The 17525-nt window shown below is 43.9% G+C and overlaps 1 protein-coding gene across 1 annotated transcript in view; it reads left to right on the top strand.

Annotated features, from left to right (window-relative positions):
- The first annotated feature begins 40 nt into the window (after positions 1 to 40).
- DPP4 (dipeptidyl peptidase 4) overlaps positions 41 to 17525 on the top strand; it is an 81649-nt gene continuing 64164 nt past the window's right edge. Inside the window, exons 1-2 of the mRNA XM_084800053.1 lie at positions 41 to 184; positions 651 to 735. Coding sequence (XP_084656179.1) covers positions 179 to 184; positions 651 to 735 — 91 coding nt within the window. The 5' untranslated portion in view covers positions 41 to 178. The remainder of the gene's footprint in view (positions 185 to 650; positions 736 to 17525) is intronic.

The following is a 17525-nucleotide window of genomic DNA, read 5'->3' as shown; positions in this document are numbered from 1 at the left end:
CTTTACACCGAGCCCGCCTGGCGCTAACTAATGTTTAACTCGGGGCCGAAACTTGGCGGCGAGTTCAGGGTGACTGTGTGCAGAGCAGCGGCGCAGGGCGCAGGACGTCCGTCTCCGCGCGCGGTGACTTCTGCCGGCGCTCACGCCTCAGAGCTCAGTTCCAAGGATCCGCCCGACCATGAAGGTGAGTGCACCTCGAGTCGCACAGCCCTGGCCCCAGGTTGGGGTTGTGGGTACTGTTCCGCCAAATTCTCCTCCAAACTGCCCCAGATTTCCTAGAGGCAACCAGGAGCTACCATTAGGCGGAAGCCACGGGGCCACTCTAGCAGGTGAAGGAACATTGCCTCCCGCGCACAGGCTTTGCACTGAGCCTTGTAGGTCGGGGAAAGACACCCTTAGAATGCTCGCGGCACCCCACCTTCATTTGGCTTCAGAAGGGTGGGTGGGTGGGAGGAGAGAAGCCAACAAGATCAGAACGATCATGCTGGGGCCAAAATTCAAGGACTCTACCTGAGTGAACCCCAAACTCCACCAATCTACTGGTGCACCTGCAACCCCCTCTGCCTCTGAGGGGGCCTAGGTCCCAGCCCTCTTCCCAGAAGAGGGACAAAGGCCTCCCTCTAATTGTTTGCAATCTGACCCGCTTGCAGACACTGTGGAAGGTTCTCCTGGGACTGCTTGGTGTCGCTGCGCTTGTCACCATCATCACCGTGCCAGCGGTTCTTCTGAGCAAAGGTAGAACCTTGTAACATTTTAAAAAGCTAGGGTGGTTGGAGACTGGAGTCTGGGTCAGGTGGCTTAGGGTTTTTTTTTTTTGGTTGGTTTTTTTTTTTTTTTTTTTTTTTTTTTTTTTTTTTTTTTTTTGTGACCTGGACAGATGTGCCAGGTTATGGCTGAAAAGGCTGTCAAGACTCCAATTGCATTTGCTGCTTCTGGGGGCTCCAGTGTTTAGGCCTTGAGGCTTCCTCGTTTTGTTGTGTATCACAAACACACACTTCCTGAAACTGGGGGAGAGGTGCGGTTTCTTTTTATTAAATGCAGTTGAAAAAAAAAACTTAACTTCAAGTTGATTTTAGAACGTTGTGATTGCAGAGCTTCTAAGGAAATAAGTCAGCTTTTGAAGATCCAAAACATAGTAATGAGAATGTCTTAGGCGGATTGGGAAATGAGAAAGCGGGGTCCATGATACAATTTGAAAGAGAGAGGGAGAGGAGGAGAGAGAGAGAGAGAGAGAGAGAGAGAGAGAGAGAGAGAGAGAGAGAGAGAGAGAGAGAGGAGAGAGAGAGAGAGAGGGGCAGACAGAGAGAGACAGAGAGAGAGACAGAGAGACGGCGAACAAATGTGTTTCTCCTTTAAGAGTGAGCAGAATTCATCAGTTGGAAGATCCAGTTGTAGAGAAGTAATTATTTGAGCATTGTAGAAATACTGCAGAACTAAATTGCCGCTGTGCATAGCGTTGGGACCTGAAATCAGCCAGCTTTTACTGGGTTATTTCATTGAAAGCCGCCTGCATGCATTTGTATGCTCCAGCTCAGCTCCAACTTTAGGCACAAAACAGATTAATGGAATATCCACTACTAGATGCAAGCAACTGAGGATGGCTAGTCTGCATCTCCTTCAGCTCCTTTTCTCTTATGAACTGCTATTATGATTTTTTTGTATTGTGTATTTATGTATTTGTTGTTGTTGTTGTTTTCTTTTTGTTGTTGTTGGTTTTGGTTTTTGAGGCAGGGTCTCTCTGTCTTAGCCTTGGCTGTCCTGGACTTGCTCTGTAGACCAGGCCGGCCTCAAACTCACAGCAATCCACCTGCCTCTGCCTCCGAAGTGCTTGTATTTATGTATTATGTAGTAATTTCCCAGAACACATTGTGCACATTCTACATCAGTCATCACTTGAACTGGTCTCTCCGAGTGGACGTGTAGTTAGTTGGTCTTTGTCAGAGTTCAAGGCAACAACTGAGAATTAACATGTAGAGCTATCAAAAACATTCAAGTTCATAGTGGAGCAAAGGTACCAAAGATTAACCATTGAACCCCACTGCTGATGATATTTAGTTACGATAATCAGTAGCTATTGCCGTTAGACAACTTAGTTCTGTTGACTCAGAACTAAGGAAGATCAGAAGTTCAAGGCCATCCTCAACTACAGAGGAAACTGAAGACCAGCCTGGAAGGCACGGGGGCTCTACCTCAAAGTACATAAAAATAAAAATTAAATAACATTCCTCACAAGGGTGAGGAAAGGATGGGCCATATCTAGAATCAAACAACCTCAAGTCTAGCTTCGGAGAGGCTATTTTTCTCCACCAAACCAGGGAGGCATCACAACATCCAGGAAAAACTGTAACCACAGAACTTCCTTAAGGGGAGCTTTGTGGGATTATGGCATGTGGATAAAAGCCCACTTGAGATGGATGAAGGGTAATCATGGGGCCCAAGTCATGAACTTGCCTTGCAAAGGGCTTGCTCAAATTATTGTTAGCTGTACCGAATCTATTTTACTGGGTAGAGTCTGCACACTCCAGGGGGCATGTTTGGCCCTTTCTCTTGAACAGCATCCATTATCTTCTCTGAATAAATATCAAGGGTGCTCCTCTGTTGAGGACTTCCCCCAGACTCACATGTCTGCTTTCACTGACTCTTTAAGCTGGTGAGGCCTGAGCACACTGTCCTAAGGGCCAGAAGAAGATCCCTTGGGAAATCTAAGAAAGCTTGAAGAGTTAGCAAACATGAGTGGCTTGTGCGGCAACTCACACAACAATGATATTCTGTGCTCTGGGGCCAGAGAGAAGTGGGCCTTAAGCCATAGGGGATGCAAAGCTATGGGAAACTGTATGTATTTAGATGTATGTATTCTTTTTTATGTATATGAGTGTTTAGATGCTCCAGCTACCACTTGAATACCTGGTGCCCATGGAAGTCAGAAGAGGGTAGTGATCTCCTGGAACTGGAGTGACAGATGCTTGTGAGCCTCTGGTGGGTGCTGGGAATTAAACCCTGGTCCTCTCCAAGAGCAGCACCCAGGCTTACCCACTGCTGAGCCATCCCTCCAGTGGCTCCTCTGAAATACTTGTCTGGGAGAATTTTGAGCATGCCTGGACACTTGGGCTTGATAGTAGGAAGAAGGAAAAGCAAGGAAAGTGGCCCCAAACAAGGTGCAGTTCACCATTTGGAAACTGGAAGCTACTCAGATGTGAATGGCTCTAACTTTTATACTGGCTAACCTGAAGAGGATGTGGGGGAGGGTAGCAGAGGCTGCCTCCTGGGAGCCTGCTAGAAACCTGGCTTCCTAGTAGCTTGTTTACAGTTATATTGCCCTTTCTTTTCTTTCTTTCTTTCTTTCTTTTTTTTTTGTTTTGTTTTGTTTTGTTTTTTGTTTTTCAAGACAGGATCTCTCTGTGCTAGCCTTAGCTGTCCTGGACTCGCTTTGTAGACCAGGCTGGCCTCGAACTCACAGCAATTGGCCTGCCTCTGCCTCTGCCTCTGCCTTCTGAGTGCTGGGATTAAAGGCGTGGGGCCACCGTGCCCGCTTATTGCCCTTTCTTTTTACTTCTGAATTCTGTGTGTTTAGACAGGAAATGAAAGTCATCTTGTTTTAACTCTTACGTTATCATAAGGGGAAGATATTACAGACGGGGGGGGGGGGGGGGGGGCGCGCTGGAATTGCCGCTGCTAAGTCAGCAATACCTTTCCAGGGCCCCACTGTAAGGGACTCTTAGAAGGACCCAGCTTCATCTTGATGAGATAACGAGATGCCTGCCTGCCCCACCCCATTGCCAAGGTTTAACATCACACCAGCTCAGGCAAGGAAGAGGCAGGAAGAGAGAACGCAAAGGAAAAGAGAAAGAAGAGTGACAGGGAGAGAAGGAACCGCCGGGAGGGGAGGGAGAGTTTTGAAAACCAAAGAGGCTTAGAGTATGGGCAAAGCAAAGAAGTAAAGAGACAAAGGACACGGGCCAACCCAAGTGCTTCCCCCTGAGAGGCTGGTTTAAGACAAGGTCAAGCTTTTCCATACGAAATGCTGATGTCAGCAGAGCCAAAAGCCCTAAATACACAACCGGACTGGGAGGAGAGACCTCGGAGCATTGTCTTTTTTGTTTGTGAAGATAAACAGCTTTCTTCGGAAGTCAGAAGTTATCAGAGAGGCTTGCTTTTCTCTAGGAAGAAGTGAAAGGAGCCTATGCAAAGGCTCTCTTTAAACTTTCACTTACTGTGATAGAGCATGTTAGATTTCATTTCCCAGAGAACCAGCAGGGAAGCATGTCAACCCATTACCTGTCAGAATAGCCAAGTGGACATGAACCTTTCTCAGAGTTTGTTGACTACTTCACCTTACGGTATGATATTTGAAATATTTAGTTGTCAAATGGTTTTATTATTCAATTTAACCTTGGAATAGAAATGTCCTCCTTCTTCTGTTCTTTTTCCTGCTCCATGGTAAACTTCCTGAGTACCTTCTCTTATTTCATAAGAAACTTGATTTTTTTTTTCTATCCACCCCGAGTTCTAAAAGGAAACCCAAATATGAGGAGAAAGGCATCACCAACAAGAGAAAAGATAACATCTTTGCCCGAGATGGTCCGGGGTTGATTCCCACTTGAAAGAACAGAAGTGAACCTGAATGAAAGCTTTGTATATCTCAGCGGGCAATTTCTAAATGGCCTGCTCTGTAAAGGCTCAGTTGACTGTTGTCAACCTCCTGTCATCAGCAATTGGTCTTTCCAGGCCAGCAATTTGAGCTTTTGGTTCCCTAGCTATATGCTACGTGCCTTGACTTTTTTTTCTTTCTTTCTTTAATTTATTTTAATTTATATATTGACTTTACATCCCAATCATAGCCCCCTTCCTCCCACCAATCTGATTCCCCCCTCCTCTCTCCCCTTGTCCTTAGAAAAGGGGCGCCCCCCCCCAACAACAACCCACCCCAGCACATCAAGTCGCATCAGGACTGAACTCCTCCTCATCCACTAAGGCCAGTGCCTTAACATTCTTTGTCTTGGAAATTTTTTCCTTTCCTCTCAAAAGGGATCAGAGACTGAGAAAGAGAAGGTTGTTTGTCTGGTTAATGGTCAAAGAATAACAACTTAAAGGGACTAATGGTTGGTTCAGTGTGCTTTGAACGTCTAGTACTGAGGCCCCAGGGGTAGGTGGCTTGTAAATAACAGCTTGCTTTGTGGGGAAGAAGATACGCAAGGATGAAATAATAGTGGGGCGGAGTTCACTCTGTGCCTGGTACTGGGCTGCCAGCTTCCACGAATTACCTAGTTAGTCCTTCAGACAACTCTTGTAGACAGCACTATCATGATTTCTATTTGAAACGGGGAGAAGGGGTTACTTCACTGTTGTAGAACAAAATTCTCCAAAGCTCCAGGCAACAGGCATTATCTCCTACACTATGGGTGAGGAATTTGGGTGTGGATCATCTGGGGATTCAGGCTTAGGGTCTCTCCTAAGGCTGTCACATGAAACCTTAACTGATAGTGGGGGATCCTATGCAAGGTCTTTTAGCTACTTTTTAGCTACAGACCTCAGCAAGGCAGCTGCATTCTCTCACAGGAATCGCAAGAAGGCCTAAGCAGGAAGGCCAGGTGCCTGTCGTGACTTAGCTTCAGAAGTGGCCATCACAGCATCAGTTCTGCTGTTTGGCATTAGCGGTACAGAACAACCTGATACAACGTGGGGGGGCTGACAAACACCAGAAGGTGCGTATCACTGAACCATCTTGGAGGAAGGATGCCAAAGAAATTAAGAAACTTTCTTAGTGTTCCATAGAGTAGGGATTCACACCTAGGCCATGTGACTCAAGCTGATACTTGATACTGTTAAACCCCACAGTCATTTTGTTAGCTTGTGATCAAGTATAAACTCAGCCGGGTCTTATTAGCATAATTGTCACAGCTTCTAATTTACATAGCTATAGCATAACGTCACAGTCACAGCTGTTAATCTCTATGTTCTAAATGTTTTGAGGAAAAGAGCCTGTTCCAGGGCCCTCTCTTCCTATCTATCTATACACAGACAACAACCTTCAGAATTAATATTTCAGGCTTTGCCACCCCCCTCACCCTATGTGATGCCAGAGAATCCTGGGGGTTACATTGAGGGCCTCATGATGTGCTGGGCACATGCTGTAACCATTGGGGTACCCCCCAGGGCAGCACCTGTGTTTTTGAATGGTCTTATTGACAGTGAGAGTGAGCATGAACCAAGAGTCAGTTCCACCTACAATAACCTGAAAAGTTCCTTTCAAAGGCCTCCACTCACTCAGGTGAAGCTCAGATTCTTGACCTCACCACAGAAAAGAATTTCAGGACACATCAAGGACCCTAAACCAGAATCCCAAGGTGATTTACATTCAAACTCCTCACCCACAGTCTAGGAGGTAGTGCCTGTTGCCTCAAGATTTGGAGGAATTTGTTCTGACACAATGAATAAGTAATCCCCTGCTTCATTGTCTTTTCTTTTTCCAAATGGAAATGTAAATAGTACTTTTTTCAAGAGTTGCCATAAGGATTAAATGACATACATTGAAGCCCATAGCCCAATACAAGAAAAAGAGTTGGAGTCTGTTATGAATTATTATTCCATTAACGTAGAAGGTTAGTGGAGAGAGGCACTCGGAGACGAATTAGGTTCACCTAAGCATAGGTATAGCTTCTCAAGAGAGAGCTGGCCTTAAGTGTCGGCAGTAATCTGAAAGGAAGATTTTGGTGCTTTCAGAAGCTACATCTCAAAAGGTTGCTAGGGAACTCATTGAGATCATAGGTCTGTTACTGGGTGCACCAAACAGAATTACAGCTGATAAAATAAAACCCAGTAGCCAAGGTTGCACAAGGAGTTAAAAATGTTCATAGACTCATTTGTAAAATATCCAGAAAACTGTAGGTTCGCACAAGTGTTAAAACCATTATGAGAGGCACATATGTTCAGGACTTGAACATGGTTCCTGGCTATTTGAACCGTCTCCATATAGACCACCTTTTCGGCAAGTTTTGTTAACTGTCTTCTTGACTCTCAAGCAGATTCCTCTGTGTGTGTGTATGTGTGTGTGTGTGTGTGTGTGTGTGTGTGTGTGTGTGTGTGTGTTGTAGGGGTGTATATGTGTGTGTGTGTGTGTTGTAAGGGTGTGTGTGTGTATGTGTGTGTGTAGGGGTGTGTGTGTGTGTGTGTAGGGGTGTATATGTGTGTGTGTGTGTGTTGTATGTGTGTGTGCATGTGTGTGTGTAGGAAGATATGTGTGTGTATGTGTGTGGTTGTGTATGTGTGTTGTAGGGGTGTGTGTGCATGTGTGTGTGTAGGTGTGTTTGTGTGTGTGTGTAGGGGTGTGTGTATGTGTGTGTGTGTGTCTTTTCCTTCTCATGTCTCTTTAATTGTCCCTGTTTTTCTCTCCTGACTTATTACGTAGTTTTAGTAGTAACAGCTCGTTCTAATTTATCACCAACACTAAACTTGCTTTGTCTCTGATATAAGTTTTATTACTCCAACTAATCTTGACAACATAGTTGATTTCAGAGAGATTTATATCTTTTTAAACTTGGGAACACTACGATCTGGACAGCTCAAGGTCTTGCAAGAGATTAAGAGATGTTGCGAATCCAAATCTTTTGCCTTATAGCCTCCCTGAGCCTGTATGGTGGTTCTCAGAAACAACTGATTTGAAGAATCAGTTTTTCAAAATTAAATGTTTAATCATTGCTTCATGGCCCAATGTTAATCCTTGCATTGTTGTAAATCAATATCTTGTAAATATGTCGACATTTAGTCCTCACATCCCCAATGTAAATGTCTGCAGGAAGGTGGTCTTTCAACTTGAGAATAACGGGAAACCACAAAATTAGCACTTCTGAGCTGTTTTCCTAGTTTCCAAGTACAGGGTTTTCAGTCTTATGTTGTACTCTAAGGGTATAGTTTTATATAAAGTTTTTCGATAGTCTACAGACCCATCTCTCTGTGTGTACACACTGACGTACACAGTTCTCAAGTATTTGGTTCACTGTGTGAAAAAAAAAAAAAGATCCAGGAACATATATTATATAATTTACCCATTGTAGGCCTGAAAAAATAAAGTAATTTAAAGCAGGACCAAAGCCTGTAGTGATCTCATTCCTGGTTTTCTGGGAGCCATGGTAGATCAGGAGGTGTGACTGAGAAAGATGAATTACTAAGAGAAGAGCATAGATGTGGGACCACAATGCACGCCTCCCCTGACTGCACAATCCCTAATCTGAGTTAGTGGTCTTATTCATATCCACCGTACTTAAGCTCAGTACCACAAATCTTATGGGTTAGTCTTATTTTTTTTAACACTTATTTATTCTTTTATTCTATATAATATAACTACTTCATTCATGAGAAATAGTACCTCTTCAGAGATAGTCTTAGAATAACCAAGGCAGTGTTTGTCAATTTAACACATTTATTTATTTATTTACTTATTTACTTATTTACTTACTTACTTACTTACTTACTTACTTACTTACTTTACATCCTGGTCATAGCCCCCTCCCTCCTCACGTCCCAGTTTCACTCTCTCTCCATCTCCCCCATCACCCCTGCCAAATTCTCCAGAAAAGAAGAGCCCCCCCCCCATCCACCCCAGCTCTTACAGTCATATCACGACTGAGCACCAACACTTTTTTTTTTTTTTTAATACCAAGAACTACTGTGAGTGTAGGGACATTTCTGAGAGATATGCACAAAGACCGCCTCCTCTGGGCCTTTGTAGTCCACTGCAGGCTCATTTCAGGCGAGTACAGAAACCATTTCAGATGGTAGTAAATAACTGGTACGAAAGTGAAATGGGACTGGGAGATGACGGATACAGAGGACGGATACTGGAGGGTTTAAATGCGTGAATCACATGGTATTAGTTACACTGAAAAGTATGCCTCTGATTCCTGCGTGGACAGTGATTTGGGGCAGGGGCTAGTTTGTACTGATGGGAGGGGAGATTTATGGGTGCCCTGGAGATGAAATAAGTTTGTTTGTTTTACTGAGCTGTATTTCAAGAGATAAGGCAGTGTGGGAATGTGAGGAATTCCTGGGAGAAGAGTAGAGAATGCCTTAGAATCCACCGGCTGAGTCTCCCAATCTGCAGAGGTGTGTGTCTGCCCAATTCACCGTCATCCCCCCAGGCCAGGCTTTGGCTTTTTTTTTTTTTTTTTCTGTAACATTCTCCCAGCCCAGCCTTGCAATTCTCCTGTTCAGGAAGTATCTTTGGAGTATATTGTGAACGGTGGAACTTTGTCCTGCGGAACATAAAGATGAAAACTGTGATCTCTGTCCTCCAATGGGTCACAGTATTAAAGGACACCTGAACGTTCACTGCGATAAGAGACCCAAGAGCTCTTCTCGTGCACGATCAAAGTGCTATGGGAGTGTTCAGAAGCAAAAGTCAAGTATTGTCCAGGAAAGTTGGTATAAAACCAACCTAGCCAAGCATGAGAGATTAATGATTACTGGGCCTGAATATAATTGTTCCACTTCCCCAACCCCCTGAGATCACACCAGGCATGCAGGTCACACCGTCGTGTTCATATTCCAGCAATCGACAGGCCTAGGATTCGTTATGAAGATCAATGCGATATTTTCATCTGCAAGAAATTAGACTACCTGACCAGAGTTGTTTAAGATGCAGAATCTCACCACCGCAGTATTATAAGCATCTTGTATAACTAGGATTCTACAAGTAAGGCAGTGTCATGTGTCAGTGCCATAACCAGACAGCCTACTCAAGGCCCTAGGTCTTTTCGCCTTTCAGATCTGTCATCCTCACTTTGCTTGGCAGTTTTTCTCCAGCGAGTCTTCTATGGGATCTCTCATGTCCCTTTTCCTGGCCGAGCACAGGTACTTGAGGGCACCATCTGCTCACAGGGCTCTCCTGGGGAAGGAGCCGAGGCTGTTCGGCATCTACGGCCCACTGCATCATTGGAAAAACTAGTTCTAGAAATCCCCTGACCTGGGGCCGACTTTCCTTACATTTCATTGCCTAAAAATGTTGTCTCTTCTCTATTTCTAAATGTATTATTAGCAAGGAAAACAGATGCTTGTTATTGGGCTAGACTAATAGATACCAGCCTTTCCAGGGCGGAAGAGGAATGCAGTTCTTTAGTGCAGGGAAGAGGGACAATTTAGGCTGAGCTGAAAATTCTGAAAGACAGGAGAGAAACGGGCTGTGCAGACTGCCATGCATATGGCCATAGTGCCCCTTTCTTTGCATTAAGAAGATACACGTCCCCAGCAAAAGATTAGCTTCAGGATAGCTCTGTTCCCCAAAGAACTGGATCTTCTAATTCTCTTCTCATTTTCTTTCCTAGTTCCCTAAGTTTATTGTAAAACTGTATTTTAATGGTCCTTTTTTCCCCCCAGGGCACACTGACTCCAAAATTGTCCTTACCTTGGCCTCCAAAGAAATTATAAGCAGGAAAATTTGAGGCAAAGGGAAGTCAGAAACATTTAAAGAAAATTACTATCCTGTCTCTCATATGAGAACATAGAAACTATCACCTTTTATCCAATTTGCAGCCATAAACCTTGACATAAAAAGTCAAGATAAAATGAGCAATTTTTCCTATATTTGTTAATTTTAGTTTTTGTGTATGGATGGTTTGCCTGCATGCATATCCTTGCACCATGTGCATTCTGTGCTCTGAGAAGTCAGAAGAAGGCATCAGATTCCCTGGGACTAGAGTGACAGACAGTTGGGAGCTACTCTGTGGGTGCTTGGAATAGAACATGGGTCCTCTGAAAGAACAGCCAGTGCTCTTAACTGTAGAGCCATCTTGCCAGCCCCTAAATAAACATTTTTTTAAGAAAAAGGCTGGTGAAAATAAGATCTACAAAAATTAACTCAGGATAAGAAGGACTCAAAATAATTAATGACCATAAAAACAAATGAAAATCAAATCAAATTACCTCATGTCTCTAGAAACTATGACAATTTTACATGGACAAAAGAACGTAGCTGATCTCTCTCTCTCTCTCTCTCTCTCTCTCTCTCTCTCTCTCTCTCTCTCTCTCTCTCTCTCTCTCTCTCGTGTGTGTATGTGTGCGTGTGTGTGGTGTGTGTAGGGGGCATCTGTTAACAGGTATAGCAACAGTTCTGTCTAAACAGAAGTAGTTTAGCCACACCAAAGAGAATATCCAGAACCCAGCAAAGAGTCGCCCCTTGCTCCTTCCTCATAGCTCACTTGTGGTCTGTTGTGTCAGGGGGGAAACCACTTCTGGAAATCCCCTGATTTGTCCACCCCCTTAATGGAAGAGTCCTTGTATTGCCCACCTCTCAAGCCTCCATCTTGCTTCCTGCTCATTCTCAGATCAAGACCCTCCCTGCTATTATAATGAGAAGCCAAAACCATTTGAAGATAACTCAGTTCTTATGAGCCCATCTGTCCATCCAATGAGGATGAGGGGCCAAGTCTCCAGTTCCCATATAAAGCCAGGCCCGCCATTTGTGCCCTGTACCCATCTCTTTGTTCTTTGTCTGTGGGATCACTATTTTGCTCATTTCTATTCAATTATAAACATACCACAATCTCTCACATCCTGAAAAGAGAACCTTCTACTCTTTCTCTGACCCTTTACTGCAAAACCCCGTAGATTTTTTTTGTTACCGTCATCTGATTAGTCAAAAACTAGAATATTAGAGATCCTAGGTACGGGAGGATTTCTGTCTGCTGTGGCTGACGAGGAAGATGAACTCATGTAGCTAGGAATGTGTGTGCATTCTCTAAGAGGGAAGAGGCAGCCTGGCTGGGAGTCAGTAAATAAATGAAAATTCCAGCCTTACAATCCTAATGAAATGAATCTGACAACAGTGTGATGAGCTTGACAGCAGATTTTCCCCCCGGGGTCTCCAGATTCAAACCTAGGCTAGCCAACCCTTGACTTCACACTTACTGTACTCTGAGGGGATCCAGCTGTGGCAGGCTGGACTTGGCGACCTACAGATCCAGAGCTTATAAACTGGGGACTGGGAGGTGGGGCTGGTTATAAATCCATTGAGATTGTAGTAATTTGTTAAACAGCAATAGAAAACAAATGCAGTGGTCAAATTTAAACATAGGCAAATCATGTCCTTCTCCCCCTCAAAACCATTCAGTGGCTTAAGCCTCCTTAAAGGGAAAACGGAGCTATTGGCCAAAAAACATGGCCAGATCAGCTGGCCACAAGATCCAACCCCACTTGTCCAAGCTCCCTATTGTCTCTCTGTGGTTCATCCTACTAGCTCCCCCTTTCTCCAGAGTTTGTTTCCTGAGTGAGTGTGATGCCCTCTTCCTCACCTTCAGATCCTGTCTCAAATGTTTCTTATCCATCAGCCTTTCAACCTCTACTGGTGAAAACAGAAACATGCTGACATGAACATTCCTCTTCCTGCCCTGGTTTGTTTTCATGACACTTATTTACTACCACCTAACTTTCATTACTGCTGACTTCTTTGCTCCTAAGTCTCTCCTTTTAGGATGCAGGCTTCCGAGGAGGAGAAGTGTTTTCTTCGGTTATATCTCTAGTGCCCAGAGCTTTGAATAATTACTCAGTGAATTAAAGCAGAGTTAGAAAAAAAAAAAGACTGTTTTTTTTTAAACATTTGATTGTGTATGTGAATGCTCATGCCACAGCTTATGTGTGGAAGTCAGAGGACAACATGAGGTTCTCAGCTCTTTCAGTCCATAATATACAGCCAAGTATTAGATAGAGCTCAGGGAGTCCTGTGTATGTGTGGGAGGGGGATAGAAGACCCAGATGAGACAAGAGCGCTGCAAGACCAACAGAGTCAACTAACATAGATTCATGGGGGCTTACAGAAATAGAAGTACCATTCAAAGAACGTGTGTGGACTGGACCTAGGCCCCCTACACATATGTAACCGATGGGCTCTTTGATCTCCATCTGGGTCCCCTAGTAAGTTGAATGGGTACTGTCTGTAGCTTGGACCCTGTTGACTACTTTCCATCACTCTGCCCTAATGGGGCTGCCTTGTCTACCTCAGTGGATGAGGAGGAGTTCAGTACTGATGAGACTTGATGTGCTGGGGTGGGTTGGGTTGGGTTGGGAGGGGGAGGGGGGGAATCCTCTTTTCTGAGGACAAGGGGAAAGGGAAGAGGGTGGGAGGGACTGGAAGGAGAAGAGGGAGGGGGAAGAGGCTATGATCGGGATGTAAAGTGAATATATAAATTAAAAATAAATTTTAAAAGAAATGCCAAATGATAAAAAAAAAGTTCATAAATACAGACTCAAAGCATCTTACACAAGATCATCTAAAACTACTATTTGTACAGTCTCATTAGTTTGACAAAGGAGCATTCCCTCTCCTTGTATAATTATAGTCTGATGAAGAAAGAGACTTTAGACTGTGTATTTAAATAATGATATAAAATGGCCTGACCAATTGACCAATTATCTGGCACAGAGTATAAGTGTAAGAGAAGACAAGGAAGAAGAGGTAAGCTTGGGCTGAGCAGCAATGGATTGATCAAGAGTCCTGATGAGAGATGGTGAGAGGAGAAATCTGAGGCTATAGACACAGACTGTGTACTTGTGAGGTTATACTAGTACAGGAGACTAGGCAGAGAGCTCTAAGAGGTAGCAAGGTCTGGCAAGCATTTCCCTATGAGTGACCCCTCCCATGCACACTTAGGATGGGGAAGAAGTAAATAGTGAAGAGAAACTGAAATGCCTGAGAGGCAAAAGGCGAGATGATGGCCACGTCCTTTGCAAGTCGGGGAATGGAGGGTGTGAGGCACAGGATGGCCAGGGGTTGTCAGATTGTCAGAAGGGCAGATGCTCCATCCCTCTGAGCTCTGAGAGAAGGAGTAAGCAAACAGGATGGCCAAAGTCACAGCAGTGATGAGCACGGCGGTACAAGATGCGTCCCCGTGTGACATTGATGTAGAAGAAGCTATTGCTTTTTTAAATAAATAATATTATACTCTTCAAACTATATTATCACAGGACACGCATCATTCAGCATTCTGTAGTTTGAGAGTCTAGGAAACTGTTTTAAAAAGCTGATTAGTTTTTTTGAGAGTTTAGAGAGAAGATGGTGAAAACCCCATGGAAGGGAGCATAAGGTGGATCAGCTCCTCCCAGGAGTGTCATCCTCACTACATTCCAGAGGATGCTCTCTTATTGTGAAGAGATAACTGTCACTCTTCACACCGCCAGGCCTGGAGAGACCAGTCAACTGAGAGTTGACTATTTCAATTAGCTGCAAGCCCTGAATTCACCCCCCCACCACCACCATAAGGCCTAAGTCACTCCTACCAATTCACAAAATCTGCTCTCAGGGCATTTACCGTGTGCAATCACTTCTCTGTTTAGAGAGGTTTAGAAGAAAGTCACAAGCAATGGAGTCGATTGCCTGTTCAGATGTGGCTGAGGGGAAGGAGGTGGCGGGGTGTGGGGGGTGTAGGGGTGTGTGGGGGAAGCGGGGTTATTATTCATGGCACTTTGGTCACAGCTGTCTGTATCTTGGTCGCCTTATTTCTAATGCGGGGAAAGGCTAAGGTGAATAAGTGAGTTAATAAAATACACAAAGCCTAGAACTATCCAGCATGCAAGAGAATGCTAGAAGAATCACACATGTGATTCTGGATTCCATTTTCAAAGTGTTTTTGTTTCTTAACAGTCCCAGAGGCTAGAAACCCAATAACATTTACCGTGTGCCCCATGGAGCTAAAAATTTTGCCTGGTAAATACTGGAAAAGGAGACCATTTCTATGGGACATTTTCCAGTGATTGGTTTTCCTTGTACTCTGGATTAGGAACATCTGTCCCAAAGAGTAAGTAGCTTTGCTAATTATGCTTATAAATATTTCTGGAAAGTTCTTCAGTGAGTCAGTACTAGGTTTTTCCAGCTTCCCTAAACGATGATATTCTTCCAAATACCAGTTGATCGCTCAAGCTTGCACAATGGCAGCCTTCACCAATGTCTCTCCATAATTATGTTCGGTTGTTTGTTATCAGAGAAACTACCCCCTAGGGTGAAGCAATTTGATATAGTCTGCGGGTCCTTTATCTCTATACTATTAAGATGTTTGTTTTTTCTTTCCTTCACCGGCTTCTTTCTTATCTCTTTAGTTTACACTGTCAGGCAGCTTTAGCAAGGCATCAACTCACCCCTTGTATTAGTTTAGGCCTTTGTTTTTATGCCTTATTTATTCCCAAGAGAGTTCAATGAAAGGGTGAGAGAGTAGCTATAATCAGAATAAAGGTTAATTTTACCTCCAAAAGCAGTAAGCAAGCTTGTGGCCCTCTGTAGAATTGGTTCTACGTGTGAAGCCTCCTGGACCATCTCTTGCAGCAGTCAACATGGCTCACAGTTCTACACCAGGGGCAGCATTGTTTCATCTTGACCCAAATACAGAACCCATTTGCCTCCCGCTGCTCTATGGGGCCATGTTCCTGTTGCTTCCAGGCCATCCACATGCCAGCCAGTCTCAGTGTCTGTTTGTCAAACCCGATCTTGAGTGGTGTGCTTTGTTTTACTGCTCACAGTTTCTGATAAATGTCTACATACTTTTTTAACACTCCACATTGGCTACCCGCTTTTGTCAGTAATGTCTTGTGGAAACACGGCATCATTTCATTCACTAACAGGTTTGCTGCAATGACCTTTGAGTTACAAAGGCTGACTTTGAATAGCTACAACAAAGGCCAGACAATTTATAGGCCACAAAACCCAAAACATTTCCCACTCAGTTACCCAAGAGAAGTTGTGCAACCCCTGGTCTAGATAAGATGTTGCAATCTTACAACTGATATAGACTTCATTTCTTGGATAGATGAGTAAGTTTCATGATAGCCTAGAAGTCACAATAGTTGTTTAAGGAGACATTTTTAGTATAAAACATAAAATTGGTTGTGCAAGTGCAAAATGGAGGAGGAAGACTAAGGAAATGCTGAGTGTAGGAGAAAGCTGTGTCTAAGGCTTGGGAGCACAGACATTCTGAGCTCAGGACTCTGAGGTATATATTGAGCCTAACTCTTCTGGTTCTTCTGGAAGGCAAGCCAAACCAAATTAAATAGGTTCTACAAAGGAGGCTGGAGGCTGAATGGGTGCAGCTACTGGCAAGGATGAGCAAGGACTAAAAGAGTCCTTCCTCCTCTCCTCCTGGTGTCTGGGCTTGCTCCAGGTTTTCTATTAGCAGAAGCTAACAGGGGCCCTGCAGACACCTAGATCTTGGAAATACACCACAAATCTCCTCAGTATTATAAGGCAAAGAAGACTAGTAAGTCTGAAACAAGAAGACAATACATAAGACTGAAAAACTGGTGCAAGCTTAGAGAAATGGGCCTATTGGAGGCTAGTGACAGGCCAGAACCCAATTTCTTATTGACTCTACTGAGAGCAGATTGCGCTTTCTGTCTCACTACCACTTGCAAGTCTGCATTGGCGCTTGTGGCTACTGCCTCTTGACTTGTGATTATCTGTCTTTATCCTGTCATCCAACATCTGTGTATGTGCCAGGTAGTGTCCAAGTAAAGTGGTGTGATATGAATGAATGAAATAAAGGAGTGAAATAAAGGAGTGCCCCCAGAGGAGATTCCACTCAACTAAGATAGCCAGACAGCAACAAGAGGGTAAGAGAGCTATGGTATCAGATGCTGCTAGGGCTAAGGAAACATGGGAAGGAGCATCCAATCACTTGCGTCATCTCCTTTTAACTAGACTCTTTTTACTCTGGGAAATATGAATCAGGACTTTGGTTGTTTCTCGTAACGAACATTTGAAGTGTAATGGACGTTAACGTTTTGTTCTTTGTGTTTAGTAGCAAACACAGGGTATTACATAAACCGGGCAAGTGCTTTTACTGCTGAGCTAGATCCTCAGGCAGATGGCTGTGTTCCTTAATAAAGTTTGCTCATCTAACACTGATCCTGAGGTAGATGTTTAGAGCACTGGGTTCCAGTATTTTATAGTCCCTGGCTAACTGTCCATACCATTATCAGATACTGCTTGCTGATTCTGGGTTGGCTCCTTTGTTGGGAAGGACATCTGCTGGCTGTGACTATCTTCCAAGTCTCTTGTATAACCAGAAAAACATCATTGTTTACTTAGCCCTCATCTCATTAACTCCTGGCTTTTCTTTCATCCTTCCTGCATACTTTTGACCTGTACCTATGGATGCCAGGCATGGTTTTAGGTACACCGGAGGGAGGAGATAATGAGCTTACACATATCTCTAGGTGTTTTCTTAATGTAATGGATTCTGACTATCATAATATGACCATTTGGTATTATTTTATCTATGGTCAGTATCTAAACCAGGTGTCTCCAGGGTCCTGATGTCTTTTTTTTTTTTAATACTTAAAGTTTCATGTCTTATTAAAAGAACTGGCCAGGGGAGGCACACACAGATTACAAACTGGCAAAGAAACCTGAGGCTTCCTAGAGAGGCAGCAGGCTGGCTGAGCAAGAGAGTACTCAAGATCCCTGGTTACTGTTTGGGGCAACTTTTCATGGAGCTTAACGAGCTAACTACTAGGGTTTAAGGAGGATGTTTTTATATTTTGATGGACAGATT

Source organism: Acomys minous (genome assembly GCF_964271855.1).
Source record: "Acomys minous genome assembly, chromosome: 10".
In the NCBI taxonomy this organism is placed as follows: Eukaryota; Metazoa; Chordata; class Mammalia; order Rodentia; family Muridae; genus Acomys; species Acomys minous.
The sequence above is the reverse complement of the archived record's forward strand: the minus strand, read 5'-3'. Positions and strand labels throughout refer to the sequence as shown.